General features: G+C 44.1%; 2 protein-coding genes across 2 annotated transcripts in view; both read right to left on the bottom strand.

Annotated features, from left to right (window-relative positions):
* Positions 1 to 1,402: 1,402 nt before the first annotated feature.
* wdsub1 (WD repeat, sterile alpha motif and U-box domain containing 1) lies at positions 1,403 to 10,467 on the bottom strand. The gene is made up of 13 exons (XM_023973061.2): positions 9,830 to 10,467; positions 5,973 to 6,392; positions 5,628 to 5,815; positions 5,361 to 5,447; positions 5,122 to 5,215; positions 4,958 to 4,991; positions 4,794 to 4,834; positions 4,573 to 4,679; positions 4,243 to 4,260; positions 3,571 to 3,597; positions 3,268 to 3,447; positions 2,235 to 2,369; positions 1,403 to 2,070 (listed from the first exon to the last, which is right to left on the bottom strand). The coding sequence occupies exons 2-13, from the start codon at positions 6,368 to 6,370 to the stop codon at positions 1,919 to 1,921; spliced, it is 1,461 nt and encodes a 486-aa protein (XP_023828829.1). The 5' UTR covers positions 6,371 to 6,392; positions 9,830 to 10,467; the 3' UTR covers positions 1,403 to 1,918.
* A 2,161-nt stretch (positions 10,468 to 12,628) lies between these two features.
* The window catches only part of LOC111953360 (bromodomain adjacent to zinc finger domain protein 2B-like), a 74,759-nt gene continuing 69,890 nt past the window's right edge, over positions 12,629 to 17,497 (bottom strand). The window contains 9 exon segments of the mRNA XM_070435522.1: positions 12,629 to 14,131; positions 14,285 to 14,428; positions 14,624 to 14,967; positions 15,191 to 15,337; positions 15,543 to 15,678; positions 16,249 to 16,592; positions 16,682 to 16,692; positions 16,815 to 16,872; positions 16,874 to 16,980. Coding sequence (XP_070291623.1) covers positions 13,975 to 14,131; positions 14,285 to 14,428; positions 14,624 to 14,967; positions 15,191 to 15,337; positions 15,543 to 15,678; positions 16,249 to 16,592; positions 16,682 to 16,692; positions 16,815 to 16,872; positions 16,874 to 16,980 — 1,448 coding nt within the window. The 3' untranslated portion in view covers positions 12,629 to 13,974.

Here is a 17,497-nt window from a genome sequence, read left to right as displayed (position 1 = left end):
GTGAGTTTATGCACCATAATCCCTTAAATGCACTACCAGTGCATTATCCAATTCTTGTATAGATTCAGGCCTTATTGTCAAAAATGGTTTCATCAAGTTTTTAAAATCCTATCAATCTTACACCAACACCCAGTACTGACAACCCCCCCCCCCCCCCCACAAGAATTGGGGAAATGTTTGCAACTAAAAACTGAAATACCTTATGTTTACATAAGTAATTCATACCCTTTGCTATTAGACTCAAAACTGAGATCAGGTGCATCCTGTTTCCATTGATCATCCTTGAGATGTTTCTACAACTTGATTGGAGTCCACCTGCGGTAAATTAAATTGATTGGACATGATTTGAAAAGACAAACACCTGTCTATATAAGGTCCCATAGTTGACAGTGCATGTCAGAGCAAAAACCAAGCAATGTCGAAGGAGGCAAAGATCTGGAGAAAGGTACCAAAACATTTCTGCAGCATTGAAGGTCCCCAAGAACATAGTGGCCTCCATCATTCTTAAATGGAAGAAGTTTGAAACCAGCCAAGATTCTTCCTAGAGCTGACCTCTTGACCAAACTGAGCAATCGGGGGAGAAGGGCCTTGGTCAGGGAGGTGACCAAGAACCCGATGGTCACTCTGATAGAGCTCCAGAGTTCCTCTGTGGAGATAGAAYCTTCCAGAAGGAGAACCTTCCAGAAGGACAACCATCTCTGCAGCACTCCACCAATCAGAACTTTATGGTAGAGTGGCCAGACGGAAGCCACTCCTTAGTAAAAAGCACATGACATCCCGCTTGGCGTTTGCCAAAAGGCATCTAAACTGTCAGACCATGAGAAACAAGATTCTCTGGTCTGATGAAACCAATACTGAACTCTTTGGCCTGAATGCCAAGCGTCACATCTGGAGGAAACCTGGCACCATCCCTACTGTGACACATGGTGGTGGCAGCATCATGCCGTGGGGATGTTTTTCAGCAGCAGGGACTGGGAGACTAGTCAGGATTGAGGGAAAGATGAACGGAGCAAAGTACAGAGAGATCCTTGATGAAAACCTTCTCCAGAGCGCTCAGGACCTCAGACTGGGGCGAAGGTTCACCTTCCAACAGAACAATGACCCTGAGCAGACAGCCAAGACAACATAGGAATGGCTTCGGGACAAGTCTCTGAATGTCCTTGAGTGGCCCAGCCAGAGCCTGGACTTGAACCCGATCGAACATCTCCGGAGACCTGAAAATAGTTGTGCAGTGACGCTCCCCATCCAACCTAACAGAGCTTGAGAGGATCTGCAGAGAGGAATGGGAGAAACTCCCCAAATACAGGTGTGCAAAGCTTGTAGTTTCATACCCAAGAAGACTTGAGGCTGTAATCGCTGCCAAAGGAGCTTCAACAAAGTACTGAGTAAAGGGTCAGAATACTTATGTAAATGTAATATTAATTTTGATTTTTTGTAATACATTTGCTGACATGTCTAACCTGTTTATGCTTTGTCATTATGGGGTATTGTGTGTAGATTAATGAGGGGGGGGGGAACTATTTAATACATTTTAGAATAAGGCTGTAACATAACAAAATGTGGAAAAAGTCAAGGGGTCTGAATTCTTTCYGAATGCACTGTACATTGTATCATCGTCCATGAAATGGTTTTGGAGAGAGAGTAGAGTAAATAGCAGAGTTAAACATGGTCAACATGCATGAGTTTGAGAATATATATATTAGAATGTCTCATCAGCTATAAATATTTACATTCTAAAGCAGTTTCATCCCAACAGACACAGTGAGGGGTTGAATCGAAGCTCAGTATGGTCAACCTGAAAACATCATCATATATAGCTTTATGTACTATGAGCCTACTTTTGGTCAGAAGTTAACTGAGGGATAGACCCGCCTTCAGATTGAAATGGATGTAGAAGATGCCCCTGCATCCCTCTTTCTCACTGGCYGGTCCTCCAGCGTCCAATAGCCATCTTCAGCGTTCGGTTTGGGGTCAGAAGTGTTGTCTGTAAGGGCAGGTTGGTCATGGGGCTGGAACGATTCTTGGTTGCGATCCAGCTCTCAATCGCTTCCCTCTCATAGGAGTACCCATCTGTTCAGAAGAAAAGGTAGACAAGATGGATAGTGTGTTTTGCATCCTTTAAAAGCATGCCACTGTTTTGCAAAAAATGTTGTAGCATAGAAATAGATAGATAGAATCTTGATAGCTAAAAATGCACAGACAGAAAGACAGGTTGCCATGGGGAAGTGTCCCACCTGCAGCGATAACAGGGTCCTTCATCAACTCTCTGGTGATTGGACAGAGGTACTCATCAGGAACACCGGTACACACACACCCCGCCTTCAGCTCCTCCACCTTCCTCAGGACCTTACTGCGCAACCCCACAGACTCTACAGCACACCAACAGGAAACAACCAGGCAGAGATTTGGGAAAATTGTACATTGGCCGATTGGGCTTGCATCATTTGTGGACGTGCTATCCTAGCTTGAACACACTGCGTACATGACCCAGTTCCTGGTCACCATGGAGACTACAGTAAAGCGAGGTCAGTCTGTGTGTGTGTGTGTTAGACACACAAAAAAACAAAATGAGCCCTCCGCCCCTGAGAGGRAAAATAATCATCTCTCTCCATCAGGAAGATAACAGCCTGGCATGGTGCCATCCCTCACTCTCAGAGACAGTAGAGAGTARAAAGAGACACCCATGTCTGCTAAGAGATTCATCTCTKTTAGAGAACAGGGCTGTTTGGTTACTATGGTTGCTATTGGCGTGAGAGACCAACAACAGACCCACACCTACCACCTCACAGAGAAACTAGGGTGAAAGATCTTTATTTAAAAGAGAAGATATACGGATCAACCAAAATCTGTAAATCACTTTTTTTTTGTTGGTATTAGCTGTAAACCATTTTTTATGTTACAGGATATGTATTTTGGGATGAGTAATTGTGTTATATAATAGGCGCAGAAATCTTAAAAGCAGATTACACTCGCRGTGCAGAATACACATGGCCTAATCTAACGCTGTACAGTTAAAATGTATSTAATCCTGAGTAAATCTCATATTAACATTCATTCCTCAATGTCCACCTTGTTTTTCATTTGTCCCTCCCCCTACTTAAAAAAAGATTCCAGCCTGAGTTTGTGATGACGCTCCGTTTCCAGCTACTGTACAAAATGTGGATCTCAGATACCAGACTGACGAGTGGGTAATGTGTATAATATGATAATGTACCATTAGCTGTATGATAATGTGTATAGTCGATGGTGTGATGTGCCGTCCCCCACCTATGTTGAGTTCTGAGGCCAGTGTCTCCTTGGTCAGACTGACRAGCTCCGCTCCATCTATGTTGTTTGCCTTGAAGTTTTCCACCAGCGCCTGCAGCCCCTCCTCACACAGCCACGCCCCCACGTCCTCCTCTGACCAATCACTGACCAGAAGCCTGGMGTGACACAGCAACTTTCTGCCTAATAGGTCGGAAAACAGGAAGTGACTGCACATTAGTATCTCTCAATGACATGTTGTTACTATAGGTATTAAATGTGTAACCTATCAAAAGTTTCTACGGTGCTTTTTAGTCACTTTCCCACCTTCGCATGAGAGTGTTGCAGTTTCAACTGGAAAACAAGATGTGAAAAATGAAATACATTTCAAACAGCACAGTAAGACTCCACTTAAAAAACAATAATACCATTGTCAACTAAAATGGTGAACATTAACGTATTTAAAATGACAGTCATTGAATTGCAAGCCTTTTATTGACAAGCCTCTCTTAGAATGATTTGCGAATAGGTTATTGGAAAACCATCAGGGGAGAGGAGAGGAGAGGAAGCATTGCGAGCCTATAGAACTACACAGTGTACAAAACATGAACACCTGCTCTTTCCATAACATAGACTGATGAATCCCTGATGAATTGAGGCTGTTCTGAGGGCAAAAGGGGGGATGCAACTCAATATTAGGAAGGTGATCTTAATGTTTTGTACACCGTGTACACTAATACAGTGAATCCAAATGAAAAGTGAAAAGCAACTCGGTTCTCGGCAGGCAGTGCTTCAAGGCAAAAGTCACCTGGAAACACAACAGGCTATGAAAGACTCAGTCATATTAGCAGAAGGCATTATCACCGGTGTAGAAGTATCACTCTCAATAAAGCCCTCTGATAGCAGCGGGACTCCTAGGTTTCACAGAGACCCTCCATCCCTCACTGCTTTCAATGAGCAGATGGGTGGTACAGATAAGGAAGAGGATTTAAAACTCACCAGGTAAAGATTTGCCTTCTTTTTTACCCCCGTGATCCATGCAGAGAGAGGGATGATGATTGRCAGAATAAAAAAACATAATTAAGCCATAATCAATAAAGAAGAGCTGATGCAAAAACAGCACATAATGGTGATGACAGCCTGGTGATTAAGTCAATAGGATCTTTGTTTACATGACAAAATAGTGAAACAGTACGTAGGAACCCACACATCGTGACTCAGAATGCTAATGCCATTCTTAATGCCAATAACAMTGGAAGCTTGTCAGTACATGTACCTCTACCTCCTATCTTAGACTTCTGTYCRTCTTTGTGTGTGTGCGTTACCCACCATGGCCACTGTGTCCATCCTCTAATCTCCATATATTGACAGTCTTGTCCATAGAACCCGTGGCGAACAGAGGTGTGCTGGGAGAGAAGGCGCACGCCGTCACGTACCTACAGCAAAGGATCATGGGAGGGAGGACGGAAAGGTACGTTTTTAAAAAGCAGGCTATTCGAATAAGGCCATTGAGATGTGACGATGTCCCAAAGGGTAAGAAGGAAGATTACCTCTCATGTTGGTTCAATGTGTAGAGCAAAGTCCCCTGGCTCTGAAAAAGCAACAACATTCAAGTTCAGATGGGAGGTGTTCATGGATTTCTATGTGGAACATTAACATGGGGAGTTACACTGAAATGACATCTACGGTAATGAAAAGAGCTCGAGTGTCTTACAGCATCATACACTGTGACTGTTTTGTCCACTGAGCTGCAACAGAAAAGGAAATGGTCAAAAGCAACACACTTCTCCCCCTTGTGGCCAGTTGGAGTAAATGTATAACTTTATCTTGACTAACTGTGAGAGCGCTTTGCCATAGATGACCTACGGGCGGACTTACCCAGACACAAGCAGCTGTCCGTCTGCAGAGAAAGCACAGGAGAGCACCGGGGCAGACTGGCCGGTCAGGGTGTGCAGCAGCTGCATCTTACAACCTACGGGCCAGAGGGGACGGATGGACTACGCCTTCAGATCATTCATTGTGAACACACATCCACCACATCATTCGATGACCAACAAATGCACACAGTTCAACGTTAAACAGCACACTTGCGTATCCATAGCGCGTGGTCTACGTACTGCCTGTGTTGGACCTGGAGACGGTCCATATCTTCAGCGTGCTGTCTTGTCCACAGGAGGCCAGGCGGAACTGTACCCTACCGCTATCTGAGAGACGGGAGCAAATGAATCAAACACAACAAATTCCCATACATGTAGACTCCAAGATCCCAGATCAAAATGTTGCGCTGTATAGACAACTCCTCTGATCGTTGTCATGTTCGTACAAACAGATCTGGGAACAGGCCAACTCATAAGACGGCGGGAGGAGGAAAATATTATCATCACCACTGAGGATATTGGGGCCAAAGCAGCAGCAGGTGACCCCCAAGTCGTGAGTGTTCTTCTCCGCATGAAGCTGGTTCATGTCCAGGTCCCACAGCCTGAGGTCCCCATACGTAGATCCAGTGACAAACATCTGGCCACAGGGGGTGAAGGAGCAGGCCACCATAGTGGTGTCATTCACTGCCCCCGTCCTGTTGACAAATAATCAGTTAAGAACACTCCACAAGAGACAACACGTAACACCAGTCTGCAGAGGCCAGCAAAGCCTCACTCGATATAGGCAACACACGCAGGCCTATTTATGCTTAGATAACATGGAGATAAATAACACCTATCAATTATGTTCACCTGTGCAATGTTTTTGTATGGAAATCCCAAAGACCTAAAGTACCATCAGACGCCCCCGAAACCAGGTGTGAAGAGTTGGGCGAGAAGGCGCAGACCCTGACGGGGTTCCTACCCGGATGCTCCAGCACTGCCTCTATCTCACCCGTGTCCGTTGACCACACAACTGTTGAACCATCAGTTGAACACGAGGCTAAATACTGACCACAGGCGCTGAAGCAACAACAATGGACGCCATAGCCGTGGCCAGAGAGCGGGGAGTATGGGACTTCTGAAAAGTCTCGGGTGTTGTAAATTCGTAAGGTTTTGTCAGCTGAACAGGTGGCCAGCAGTGTCGGGGAGAAGGCGCACCAGTTGACATCGTCGCGATGGTCTTGCAGGGTGCAGATCAGGGACACCATTTGAGTTGGTCTTGAAGAATCCCTTAGACAATAGAATATAACTATTAACTACGTGACATTACAATGATTACAAGATAGCTAGCATTGTCACTTCACCCCTACCTACATGTACAAATGACCTCAACTAACCTGTTACCCCTGCACACTGACTCGGTACCGGTATCCCCTGTATATAGCCTCATTATGTTATTGTGTTACTTAATTATTTGTTATATTTTCCTTTAGTTTATTAATTTAATATTTTCTTAACTCTTCTTGAAGTGCACTGTTGGTTAAGGGCTTGTAAGTAAGCATTTCCCGGTAAGGTCTACACTTGTTGTATTTGGGCGGATGTGACAAATAAAGTTTGAGTTGATTTGCCTCATTATTATCAAACAGTTTGCCACACCTGGCAACCACCTGAAGTTGCCAGAGCAGAGAGGTTGCAATTGCATGCATTTTAGCAAATAGGCTACTTACTACCCACTTGACTAACCACTGGGCAAAAACTGGTTGAATCAACGTTGTTTCCAAGTCATTTCAAGCCAAAAAAACAATGTGATGACGTTGAATCAACGTGGAAATCTAATTAGGATTTACAAAGTCATCAAATTTAAGGGCTTTTAGTATTTTGACTGCCTCGCCTGGTTCACCAACTACTTCTCAGACAGAGTTCAGTGTGTCAAATCGGAGGGCCTGTTGTCCGGACCTCTGGCAGTCTCTATGGGGGTGCCACAGGGTTCAATCCTCGGGCCGACTCTTTTCTCTGTATACATCAATGATGTCAGTCTTGCTGCTGGTGATTCTCTGATCCACCTCTATGCAGACGACACCATTCTGTATACTTCTGGCCCTTCTTTGGACACTGTGTTAACTAACCTCCAGACGAGCTTCAATGCCATACAACTCTCCTTCCGTGGCCTCCAACTGCTCTTAAATGCAAGTAAAACTAAATGCATGCTCTTCAACCGATCGCTGCCCACACCTGCCCGCCCGTCCAGCATCACTACTCGGAACGGTTCTGACTTAGAATATGTGGACATCTACAAATACCTAGGTGTCTGATTAGACTGTAAACTCTCCTTCCAGACTCACATTAAGCATCTCCAATCCAAAATTAAATCTAGAATCGGCTTCCTATTTCGCAACAAAGCCTCCTTCACTCATGCTGCCAAACATACCCTCGTAAAACTGACTATCCTACAGATCCTTGACTTCGGCGATGTCATTTACAAAATAGCCTCCAACACTCTACTCAGCAAATTGGATGCAGTCTATCACAGTGCCATCCGTTTGGTCACCAAAGCCGCATATACTACCCACCACTGCGACCTGTATGCTCTCGTTGGCTGGCCATCGCTTCATATTTGTCGCCAAACCCACTGGCTCCAGGTCATCTATAAGTCTTTGCTAGGTAAAGCCCCACCTTATCTCAGCTCACTGGTCACCATAGCAGCACCCACCCGTAGCACGCGCTCCAGCAGGTATATTTCACTGGTCACCCCCAAAGCCAATTCCTCCTTCGGCCGCCTTTCCTTCCAGTTCTCTGCTGATAATGACTGAAACGAACTGCAAAAATCACTGAAGCTGGAGACTCATATCTCCCTCACTAGCTTAAAGCACCAACTGTCAGAGCAGCTCACAGATCACTGCACCTGCATATAGCCCATCCAACTACCTCGTTCCCATACTGTTATTTATTTTGCCCCTTTGCACCCCAGTATCTCTACTTGCACATCTATCACTCCAGTGTTAAATTGCTATATTGTAATTATTTCGCCACTATGGCCTATTTATTGCCTTACCTCCCTTATCCTACCTCGTTTGCACACACTGTATATAGACTTTTTTTCTATTGTATTATTGACTGTATGTTTGTTTATTCCATGTGTAACTCTGTGTTGTTGTTTTTGTCGCACTGCTTTGCTTTATCTTGGTCAGGTCGCAGTTGTAAATGAGAACTTGTTCTCAACTAGCCTACCAGGTTAAAAAGATGGGAGAAATATATATCACCCGACTTTTAACCTAAATCCAATGACATGGTGAGAGGTTTTGTTGATTTCACGTTAGTTGATAACTCAACCAAATCTATACATTGAACTGACGTCTGTGCCCAGTGGGTAGTTAGTAGCGAGCAGATCCGGCACCTTGCGCTTGCTTACAGCTGCACTACAGGGTCGGCCAGGCTTCGCAGAGCTGGCGCGAGATAAGGCTCAGAAAATGTACCTCAATCCTGGGATGAGAAAGGCTTTGAGAACCTCGAATCAATTGTCCCATTATCCCAACTGTTACACCGACAAGATTGAATGACTGCTAATTTTTCAGGAAAACCACTTCTATTCCTCATGCTAAATAGCAGTTGCCACATCAACCATTTTGGAATAGCAGTGTCAGCCAATCAGCTCCTTTGTTGTTAAGCGCAACGTGATATTCGATAATGGCTGCTGTGGCTAATGCTAGTTAATATGTAGCCAATAAAACTGAACTCCGCGAATAACAAATGAGTTGCGCGCCTAGTGAAACTAGTTTCAGCACCCAACGACTCAGCACCGAAATCAGTCGTTTTTATGAAAACGTAATTTTATGTGATGTCGGAACTCCAGCCCGCCCACTCAACTCCATCGTAATAGTGGCTAGTTAACATGAGGACTATAAGTCTTTCAATCTTCTCTGTGTAACATTTGGGAGTATTCGAAGTACAACTCGTCCCTGGAATTATGTATGTTTGCCGAGGCATATGCGCGGTGTCTTAATTTAACGCTGCAATATTTAACTTTTTGGGCGACCCGACCAAATTCACATAGTAATGTGAGTTATAAATCTGTCATTCTCATTKAAAGCAATTTTAAGAAGCAGTAAAGCTGTTCAATGTGCACTATTTCTATGCTTCCTGATCTTAAGTTTAGTTTTTTCATATTTTACTTTCGGTATTGTACACCAGCTTTAAAACAGCTGAAAATACTGTAATGGAACAAGCAGGAAGCAGGTCTCGATCCCTCGACCTTCTAGCCCAAAGTCCAGCGCGCAATCGACTGTGCCCCAAAAGCATGCTCGTGCGGAAGACTCGATATCCGCCCTTATAAACCCAGGGTCGTTACAATACAATATTTTTGTTTATTGAAAATATATTTCACATCAGTTTAGATGGTACAATGATTATCTACACTATACTTGCTTGTTTGTTTTATCACAAACTGGAATTAGGCAAACTATTCGAATTTTTAGCAACCACAAATGGCGGAGCGATTTATGTATAGTGCACCTTTATGCAAACTGCCTAACTGAGCATGTAATGCAGCTATAAGCAAGCATAAGGTGTCGGATCTGCTGCTAACCCTTTAGCTATTCTAGCTGTTCGCACAACCACAGCATCATTCTATGCTCCTGTTGTTTAGTTTGTAATATAACAAATGCATGTAAATACAAAGCCAGTATTATTTTATATTCAAACTAAAGTGGTATTTATGTTTATTTGCTTACCTCTTTGCGTGTCTCTGTTCAATGTTTACTTCCTGGTCATGCGCACGCTGTCATATGATCACGCTGTCATATGATCAGCTGACCGTAATGACCTTCCCCCCAGAAATATGCATCTATGGGTAGCTGCAGTGACCAGGGTATTGCCGCGTTCAAACAACTGGGAGCTCGGAAATCTCCACTTCAAACTTCAGTGCGTTCAAGACAACTGGGAACTCGCGAAAAAAACGAGCTCTGACTTGGATAATTCGTTTTGAACGGTCATCCAACTCAGAACTCTAGAGCTTCGACTAACCGACCTTAAGATCACTGACGTCATGATTTGACCTCGTTTTTTCCGAGTTCCCATTTGTCTTGAACGCACCATATGGCGAGTGGGTGTGTCCAAATGAGTGGGTGTATAGACAGGGAATCAGCTAATTGTGCAGATTTGCTGCGCCTCAAGAAACGGAAGAAAGAAACAGCTCAATCAAAACCGTCTAACCTAAAGCAGAGCACTTTCCACACGTCCACTATTTTCCTTTCGACAAACCCACACTCCAGTCGCCATATTGGGATGCAGCTACGTCCCTTTCTCGAAATATGAGCCATGGAGCTTGCCAGCCTCCGGTCCTAAAAACCGTAAATGAGTTCGTTCAGCCATTCCTATGGGGGGAAATTAATGGGGAAAGAATAGGGTTTTGGGATAAACACTGGGAATGTGATGAAAGAAATAAAAGCTGAAATAAATCATTCTTTCTCCTATTATTCTGACATTTCACATTCTTAAAATAAAGTGGTGATCCTAACTGACCTAAAACAGGAATTTTTTACTTTTACTAGGATTAAATGTCAGGAATTGTGAAAAACTGAGTTTAACTGTAATTGGCTAAGATGTATGTAAACTTCCGACTTCAACTATGTGAAGCATTGAGACCCCAGTTGGCCACAGAGCCGGTACAGAGAGGTTCCAAACAAACCTCTTTATCGATGATAAATGTTGCTATTTTGGTTAAACATAGTCATAGTCGGCATATAAGTGACGGGGACACGTCCCCTCCAAAATTCCAGAGGGCTATTTTGTCAAAGGGGGCTATTTTGCCAAATTCAAAAGTTTCATCAAATCATTTCTACACATTAGTTTTGGATCTGATACCCCCAGGTGTCCAATAGAGAATTGAATAGCTTGATGGTTCATGTTATTACTATCTTAAAACAATTATATGTGTTAATATAGGCCTCAAAGGCCTAGTTAAAGACAAAACACATACAAAAATAGTTATTTGGAATAAAAGGTGGTTGTCAATAATGTTTTACCCAAGTGCTCCCCGGAGGAAGAAGGCCATGTTCCTGGCACAAAAAAGTTTGAGAAACGCAGAAAGAAACATGTTGCCTTCCCTTGAAAGCAGTGTAAGCAGATAGAGGCCAGTTATGGACCTAAACCACTGGAGGCTGCTGAGGGGAGGACGGAGCAAATGGAATGGCATCAAGCACATGGAAACCACGTGTTTGATGTATTTGATACCATTCCACTTATTCCGCTCCATCCATTACCACGAGCCCGTCCTCCCCAATTAAGGTACCACCAACCTCCTGTGACCTAAACTCAAACACTCATGAAAATACGAAAGTTATTGTCTATCAAAGAATGTCCTTTTGGCCATAAAAAAATGATATTATACAAATGGATAGATTGAATAAAATCTATTTGTCATTTTTGTTAGTGTCCACCCTGAGATTGGAAGGTTGGTTCGATCCCTGCTCAAGTCCAAACAAAGACTCTAAAATTGGGACCTGATGCCTCTCTACTTGGCACTCAGCATTAAGGAGGTGGATTGGGGGTAAGGCCCTGCTAGAGATTAGCATCCTGTCCAGGGGGTGTACTTGTACATCAAGTTGCCTCATACAAAAGCTTACTTGTCCAAGGTTTACTTAAACTAACTTGATGTTACATGGTTCCTCACCCTGCTAGTAGTCTATGGGCCAGGACAAATGTTTTTTCTTCTTTAAACAGCCACTAAAAATTTAGCTAACTTTAGCCATCACTAGCTAAAAATCAATGGAAGGGATAGGGACATGTGATCCCTGTGGAAGGGATAGGGCCATGTGATCCCTGTGACCAAAATAACTTGAAATCAACTCCATATTTGGTTTGATGTTCACATGCCCGTCACTACCATTGATTGCTTAAAAACTATTTTTGTTTCTTTTTGACAATTTTCATGGAAAGCCATTACAGTAAAGTACTTTATTGTTCCCCAGAAATGATTTGATATTGAGATAAAAACGACTGCATTGGGCCTTTAAAATGCAGGAAATGCGTTATCAATTTAAAAAAAACATCCATCAATCATGTCCATACAGCATTAAACCCATTCACAATGACAGCAAAAAACAACAACGAAGAGAACAAACTGCAGTGGACCCGGACGATAGGCGACATCTCCCACTTTCTCTGGCAGCCTCTAACTCTTCTCAAGTTCTCCTTGTAGGCTACCCTTTCAGTATTTGACAGATCTAAAATGACTCGAACTCCAAAGTCTAGATTCTAATCTAAACCCTATTGTTCATTAACATATACTCATAAGCTAGATGTATCAAATTATTTTATATTTGTGTGAACAAAAGAGCAAGTAGAAGTAGATGATTATAGGGGCCAAAATAAGCCCTATATGGAATGGGTACTACATTCATGTGCTACCCAAAAGCATTTCAAAACTAAAAAAGCTATTCTCCTCCCCACTCACATCATCCAAATTAAAATGGCAAGACTCATGACACAGGGTCGGTAGAATAGGGGAAATAACACACCCAGAGTGAAACTAGGTTGAAAAACATCCTTTAATAGGTCCGTGCCACACACTAGTGAAAAATAAAGCTCCTACAAAAAGAATGATAYTTTTTTTYCACAATATCTTAAATAAAGTAACTTCAAGTACTCTGACTTGGGTACAAAAAACTCTAGCTGCCTCCATTAGGCCACGACACACAGCAAGATTCAAACACAGTGGTTACAAATGGCCTTACGTCCTCTGTACTGTGGCAAGGCAGATGTGGGGAAATGTTTCATGGAAAAAAAGACAAAAAAAATACTTAAACGTTGTTTGTTTGTTTTTCTCTTTCTGTATGGAGAGGAAWGATTACTGTGTCACTGTCAGACTTTGGAGGCCATGTTGGATTGAAATTATATAAAAAATAATGTCATCATAAAAATGGAAAAAACTAAAAAATTATATCCCCTACGCCCCTGTTGGAAGGGTAGGCACTACCAAGATTAAGGATACCACAGTGTTTGCAGAGGATATGTATATATTGTACAAACAATATTTATAATGTTTTTTTTATCACTTTCACTAAAATAGAATAGAATGCTACAATCATTCTAAGGCATAAACAATATCTGATATTTTAAACAATTCGTTCCAAACAAGACTTGAATATTGACATTAATAAACAGTATATACACATGTATCACCATTGTCTGACTGTTTTTCTGCAATTTTTGTAATTAAATGCAGTTGTACAGTTTTAACGTAATGATTACAGTCCTCTGGTGCCCAAAAGCATAGAACAGTGTAAACAGTAAAAACATTTCTTGGCTTTGTTTCATATTTGGGAAAAAAATAAAATAAAAAGTCAAACACAAAGACAGACATTCCTTTCGATTCAAAGCAGTGGAGCTGATTCTTCCTTTTCATAGAAAATGATGTGGACCTTTTTTATTTTATTTATTTATTGATTCATAAATAATTATTAAAAAATTAAATACATTCACTATAATACGATTAAATAAAAATAAAACGTCTATTTACAAGTAGTKGAAAGTATTCTACCGCAGATGCATCTYGGGTGGTTGAGMAGGATGAGGATTCAGTGCAATGATCTTGAACAGGAAATGGTATTGCACTAAGACACCCGGTTGACATTGTGTGGGACTCTTTGGGTGTTCGGATCCCTGTTGTACTGTAGCAACACCAGCGTTACAAGTCTGTCTGTTGACATTTCACTTTAACCGCCCCGGGTTCGTCCCAAAGGTACAGACGGACCAGCATCATCATCTTGTTGTACCCAAAACGTGGTGCCTCCGCTATGAAATGTCAAATAATGTTATTGGAGGTCTGGTTTGAGACAGTGATGATGATCGGTAAAACAACACCCAAACTGATGGATTAGTTTATTTGCTTGAGAAGCTCTGTCCATCTCTTATCAAAGAACTTCCTCATGTTGTGTCCCGCTCGCCCRATGTCTGAATTGTCTTCATTAAACTTTTCACAGTTATCAAAAACCAGGTTGACGTCAATAATGAAAGTCTCCAGATTCTGATACCTGAAACGAGAGGAACAGATCATTTCGAGTAAATGAGTAAAACACTCGATTGTTGTGTTATCTTTTCCTGGCTACGTGACTAGATCAGAGGTTAGTCATAGTATGACTACTAGGGAGTGGATAGTAATAGTGTCATATTAATTGAGAACTCACTGGCTGCTTATGAGCTTCTCTCTGATGGTGGCGAAGTCCATGGGCTTCTTGATGACCTTCCTGTACCCAGGGATCCCCTTGGTGTTGACGGGGTTGAGGAAGGGCCAGGCATCCTGGTGCCGCTCCAACTCAGCCAGGAGCACCCTGCAGAAGACAACACACACACACGTCATATGGGAATATGTTCGTTCAAGTGTTTACAGTACATTGCAATGCCCCCGTCAAATACATTTACAACCCGCATCTGCATTTCCATCAGCAACTCGCTGATTTAAAGTGCTGATACTTGTGCTGAGAAAATGACTCAAAGGTTTATGGTGTAGTACAGTAGTACAGTACCTGCACAAACCCAGGTCTCTGTTGTTGTCTCTGGCTGTTTTGGCTCTCTTCACACACACCACAGGGCTCTCCTGACTGGGTGTCTGGGGTGTGGGCGGGGCCTGAGATGGGGCGGGACTCTCTTCTCCTTTCCTCTTCCTGCTGGGGGGCTCTTTCGCTCCTCCTCCTTTCTTCGGGGTGCTGTTGGCGCTCGCCGAGTCGTCCTCTGACATCTCCACGTTACCGTTACTGTTGCCGGCCTGCTTCCCGTTCCGCTTGGCCTCGGCAGCGGTGGGTTTCTTCCCGCCTCCACCCGCCACCGGTTTGCTCGGCGGCTTCTTGTTCTTGGGAGATGGGCCGCTCGCCTGAGGGGAGAGGGGAGGATTCATGCAGATGTACTTACATAGCAATGGCACTTGGCATATTGTGTACACAGTGTTGTTGAATGACCTACTTTGAAATAATATATGATATGAAAATGACAGGTACATAATGTAGAGGTACATGACTGATTCGCATGGCTGACATACTTCTATAGTAAAGTACGATATGTAAATGTTGAACAGTGGCCTGGACAGTTTGGGTCACCTTGGATATGCAGGCGGGGCAGTACCAGTCCCCCTCGGGGATGGTGGTGATCTTGGGTTTGTGACAGTACGTGTGGCAGCCTTTGTCACAGCCGTCACACAGCAGGAGCAGGTCCTCGTTGTCACCCTTCCTGCAGATCTGACAGTACTGAAAGCAGACAACGCAGTGTTACCTCAAACCCAAGGGATGGATTTTCGAACCAAAATTTACCAAGATTTACATTGGAATCCACTCCTTAAGGGACTTGAAATGGCCTTGGGATTCAAATGCTCTCCAATGACACACAGTATTCACTTCCCTAGCATATTGAAATTCCGTGCCAGCCAGCTACAGTCGTTGAGGTTTTACTCACCACTTTCATGATGGACCTCTCCCAGGCGATGGACTTCTGGAGCTGCTGGAGACACATGGCCAGCTGGGCGGCACTGCGGACGTCGCTCAGGGCCTTCCTCCACACCTTCATCCCATGGGCCACCTCCTCCTCGCCCCTGTGGAAGGCAACGCAGATGTCAGAGGGATGGACGCATACAAACAGGAAACGGAAAGCCGGACACGGACTCATGCAGGCAGGTACACACACTCAATCATTCGCTTTCCAACACAAACACTTGCCCATACACAGACACACGCCCACTGTCACCACAACTCGCTGAGGCTGTGCAGACAGACACCGGTGTGAGTGAGTGAGTGAGTGAGTGAGTGAGTGAGTGAGTGAGTGAGGCAGGCAACAGGGACATATAGGTACAGGTACACACACTGCCATGCAGGAGTGACGCCCATGCAGATGCCGGGAGAGGAGGAAAAAGAATGGTAGACGGGACGAGGTGGATGCCGTGATTACTGACGCAGAACACCATGCAGACGGCCAGAAAAACTCAGCAGGAAAAAACATTCACCACACTGTGAGTCAACCCCAAACCAGAAGACAACCATGAAAATACACAATAAAATATGCAATCCCCCCCCAAAAAAACGACAGCATAGATAGATGTCTTTTTGAAAAATGAAACAAAAAAGCACACAGAAGTGTTTGGTTGAATCCTGAGTGGATGACCTACCCTTCCCTTTCAGCACTACTGGAGGGAGCGGGGACAGTGACGGTACCGATAGCCCCCACATTATCCAGCCTGATCTGAATGGTGGTACCTAAGGGGCTCCTCAGGTACCTTCTCTCGATGTTCCTCTCCAGGTCCGCAATCGCTGTCACCCGCATGATCCAGAGGGGTTTCCGTGACGCACCACGCCGCCCGCCTGGGTCCGCCTTGTCCTCCGCTTGTCTTTGGTCGCACGCGCCCCCGCTGTTGTGTTTGGGGAGGGCTTTGGTCTCTCGGTAGATCCAGGTCCTCCCTCTCTGATTGGGCTGGGCGGGTATTCAGCCCTGCTCAGGAATGTGTGGGTAATGCTACTTTAGTAAAACTTCAAAGTATATTCCTGGACTCTGGTCACTACGATCTGGTTAACTATTGTAGACCTGAAAGGTTAGGACGTGACCCACCCTACAACTTCATTACTTTTCAGACAGTGACCTATATTTTTCCAATGGATAAGGATGAGAGCATAATTAAAAGGAAGCTCTCGTTGTTGATGCTCGTTGTTGTGTTTCCTTGAACCTTGGGAGAGCTACCGTGATTCGCTGCGGTGGTGCTTTCCGTCTCCAGTCTCTCCACTCTGCTAGCACAGGCATGCTTCCATCGCCATGGCCTGCTCCTCCACACCACCACCCCCGACCACTGACTCCACACGCAAGACCACTGGCTCTCCTCCAAGCTCACACAGCTCTATCATGGCCGCTGCATCATTGGGGAGACAGGGAACGGCATTTAAGACCAGTCTCACTCCCATGAGACGCGTTGTAAGCGCACAAAACATACCATATCTATAGCCCATTAGACCCACACCCACAAACCAAAGACTTGCCTTTTTTGTCTGCTCGCGTACTCCTCTCTACGCAACAAACAACACTCAACACACAGCACTCTAACCATTACCCCATTCTCACCACACACCCCACACACCCAACACAACACCAACCACACACAACACACTACCCCCACACACACACACACACCACAACACACACACACACACCACACACACAACACACAACACACACACACACAAACCCAACAATTATAGAAATTACAATGATCCGACACAAAGAGCTGTTCAATCAGAAACCATGTGAACGTTAACAAATCTGGCTTTGATGTCAGACTCATATTGAGCAGTCAGTCATGCGTCATGTACCAAATGTCAATTCATTGTGAAGCGCAGGGGCTTGGAGTGTGCTCAGTAGGGGTATAACTA

The sequence above is a fragment of the Salvelinus sp. IW2-2015 genome, linkage group LG27, assembly GCF_002910315.2.
Source record: "Salvelinus sp. IW2-2015 linkage group LG27, ASM291031v2, whole genome shotgun sequence".
Taxonomy (NCBI): Eukaryota; Metazoa; Chordata; class Actinopteri; order Salmoniformes; family Salmonidae; genus Salvelinus; species Salvelinus sp. IW2-2015.
The sequence above is the reverse complement of the archived record's forward strand: the minus strand, read 5'-3'. Positions and strand labels throughout refer to the sequence as shown.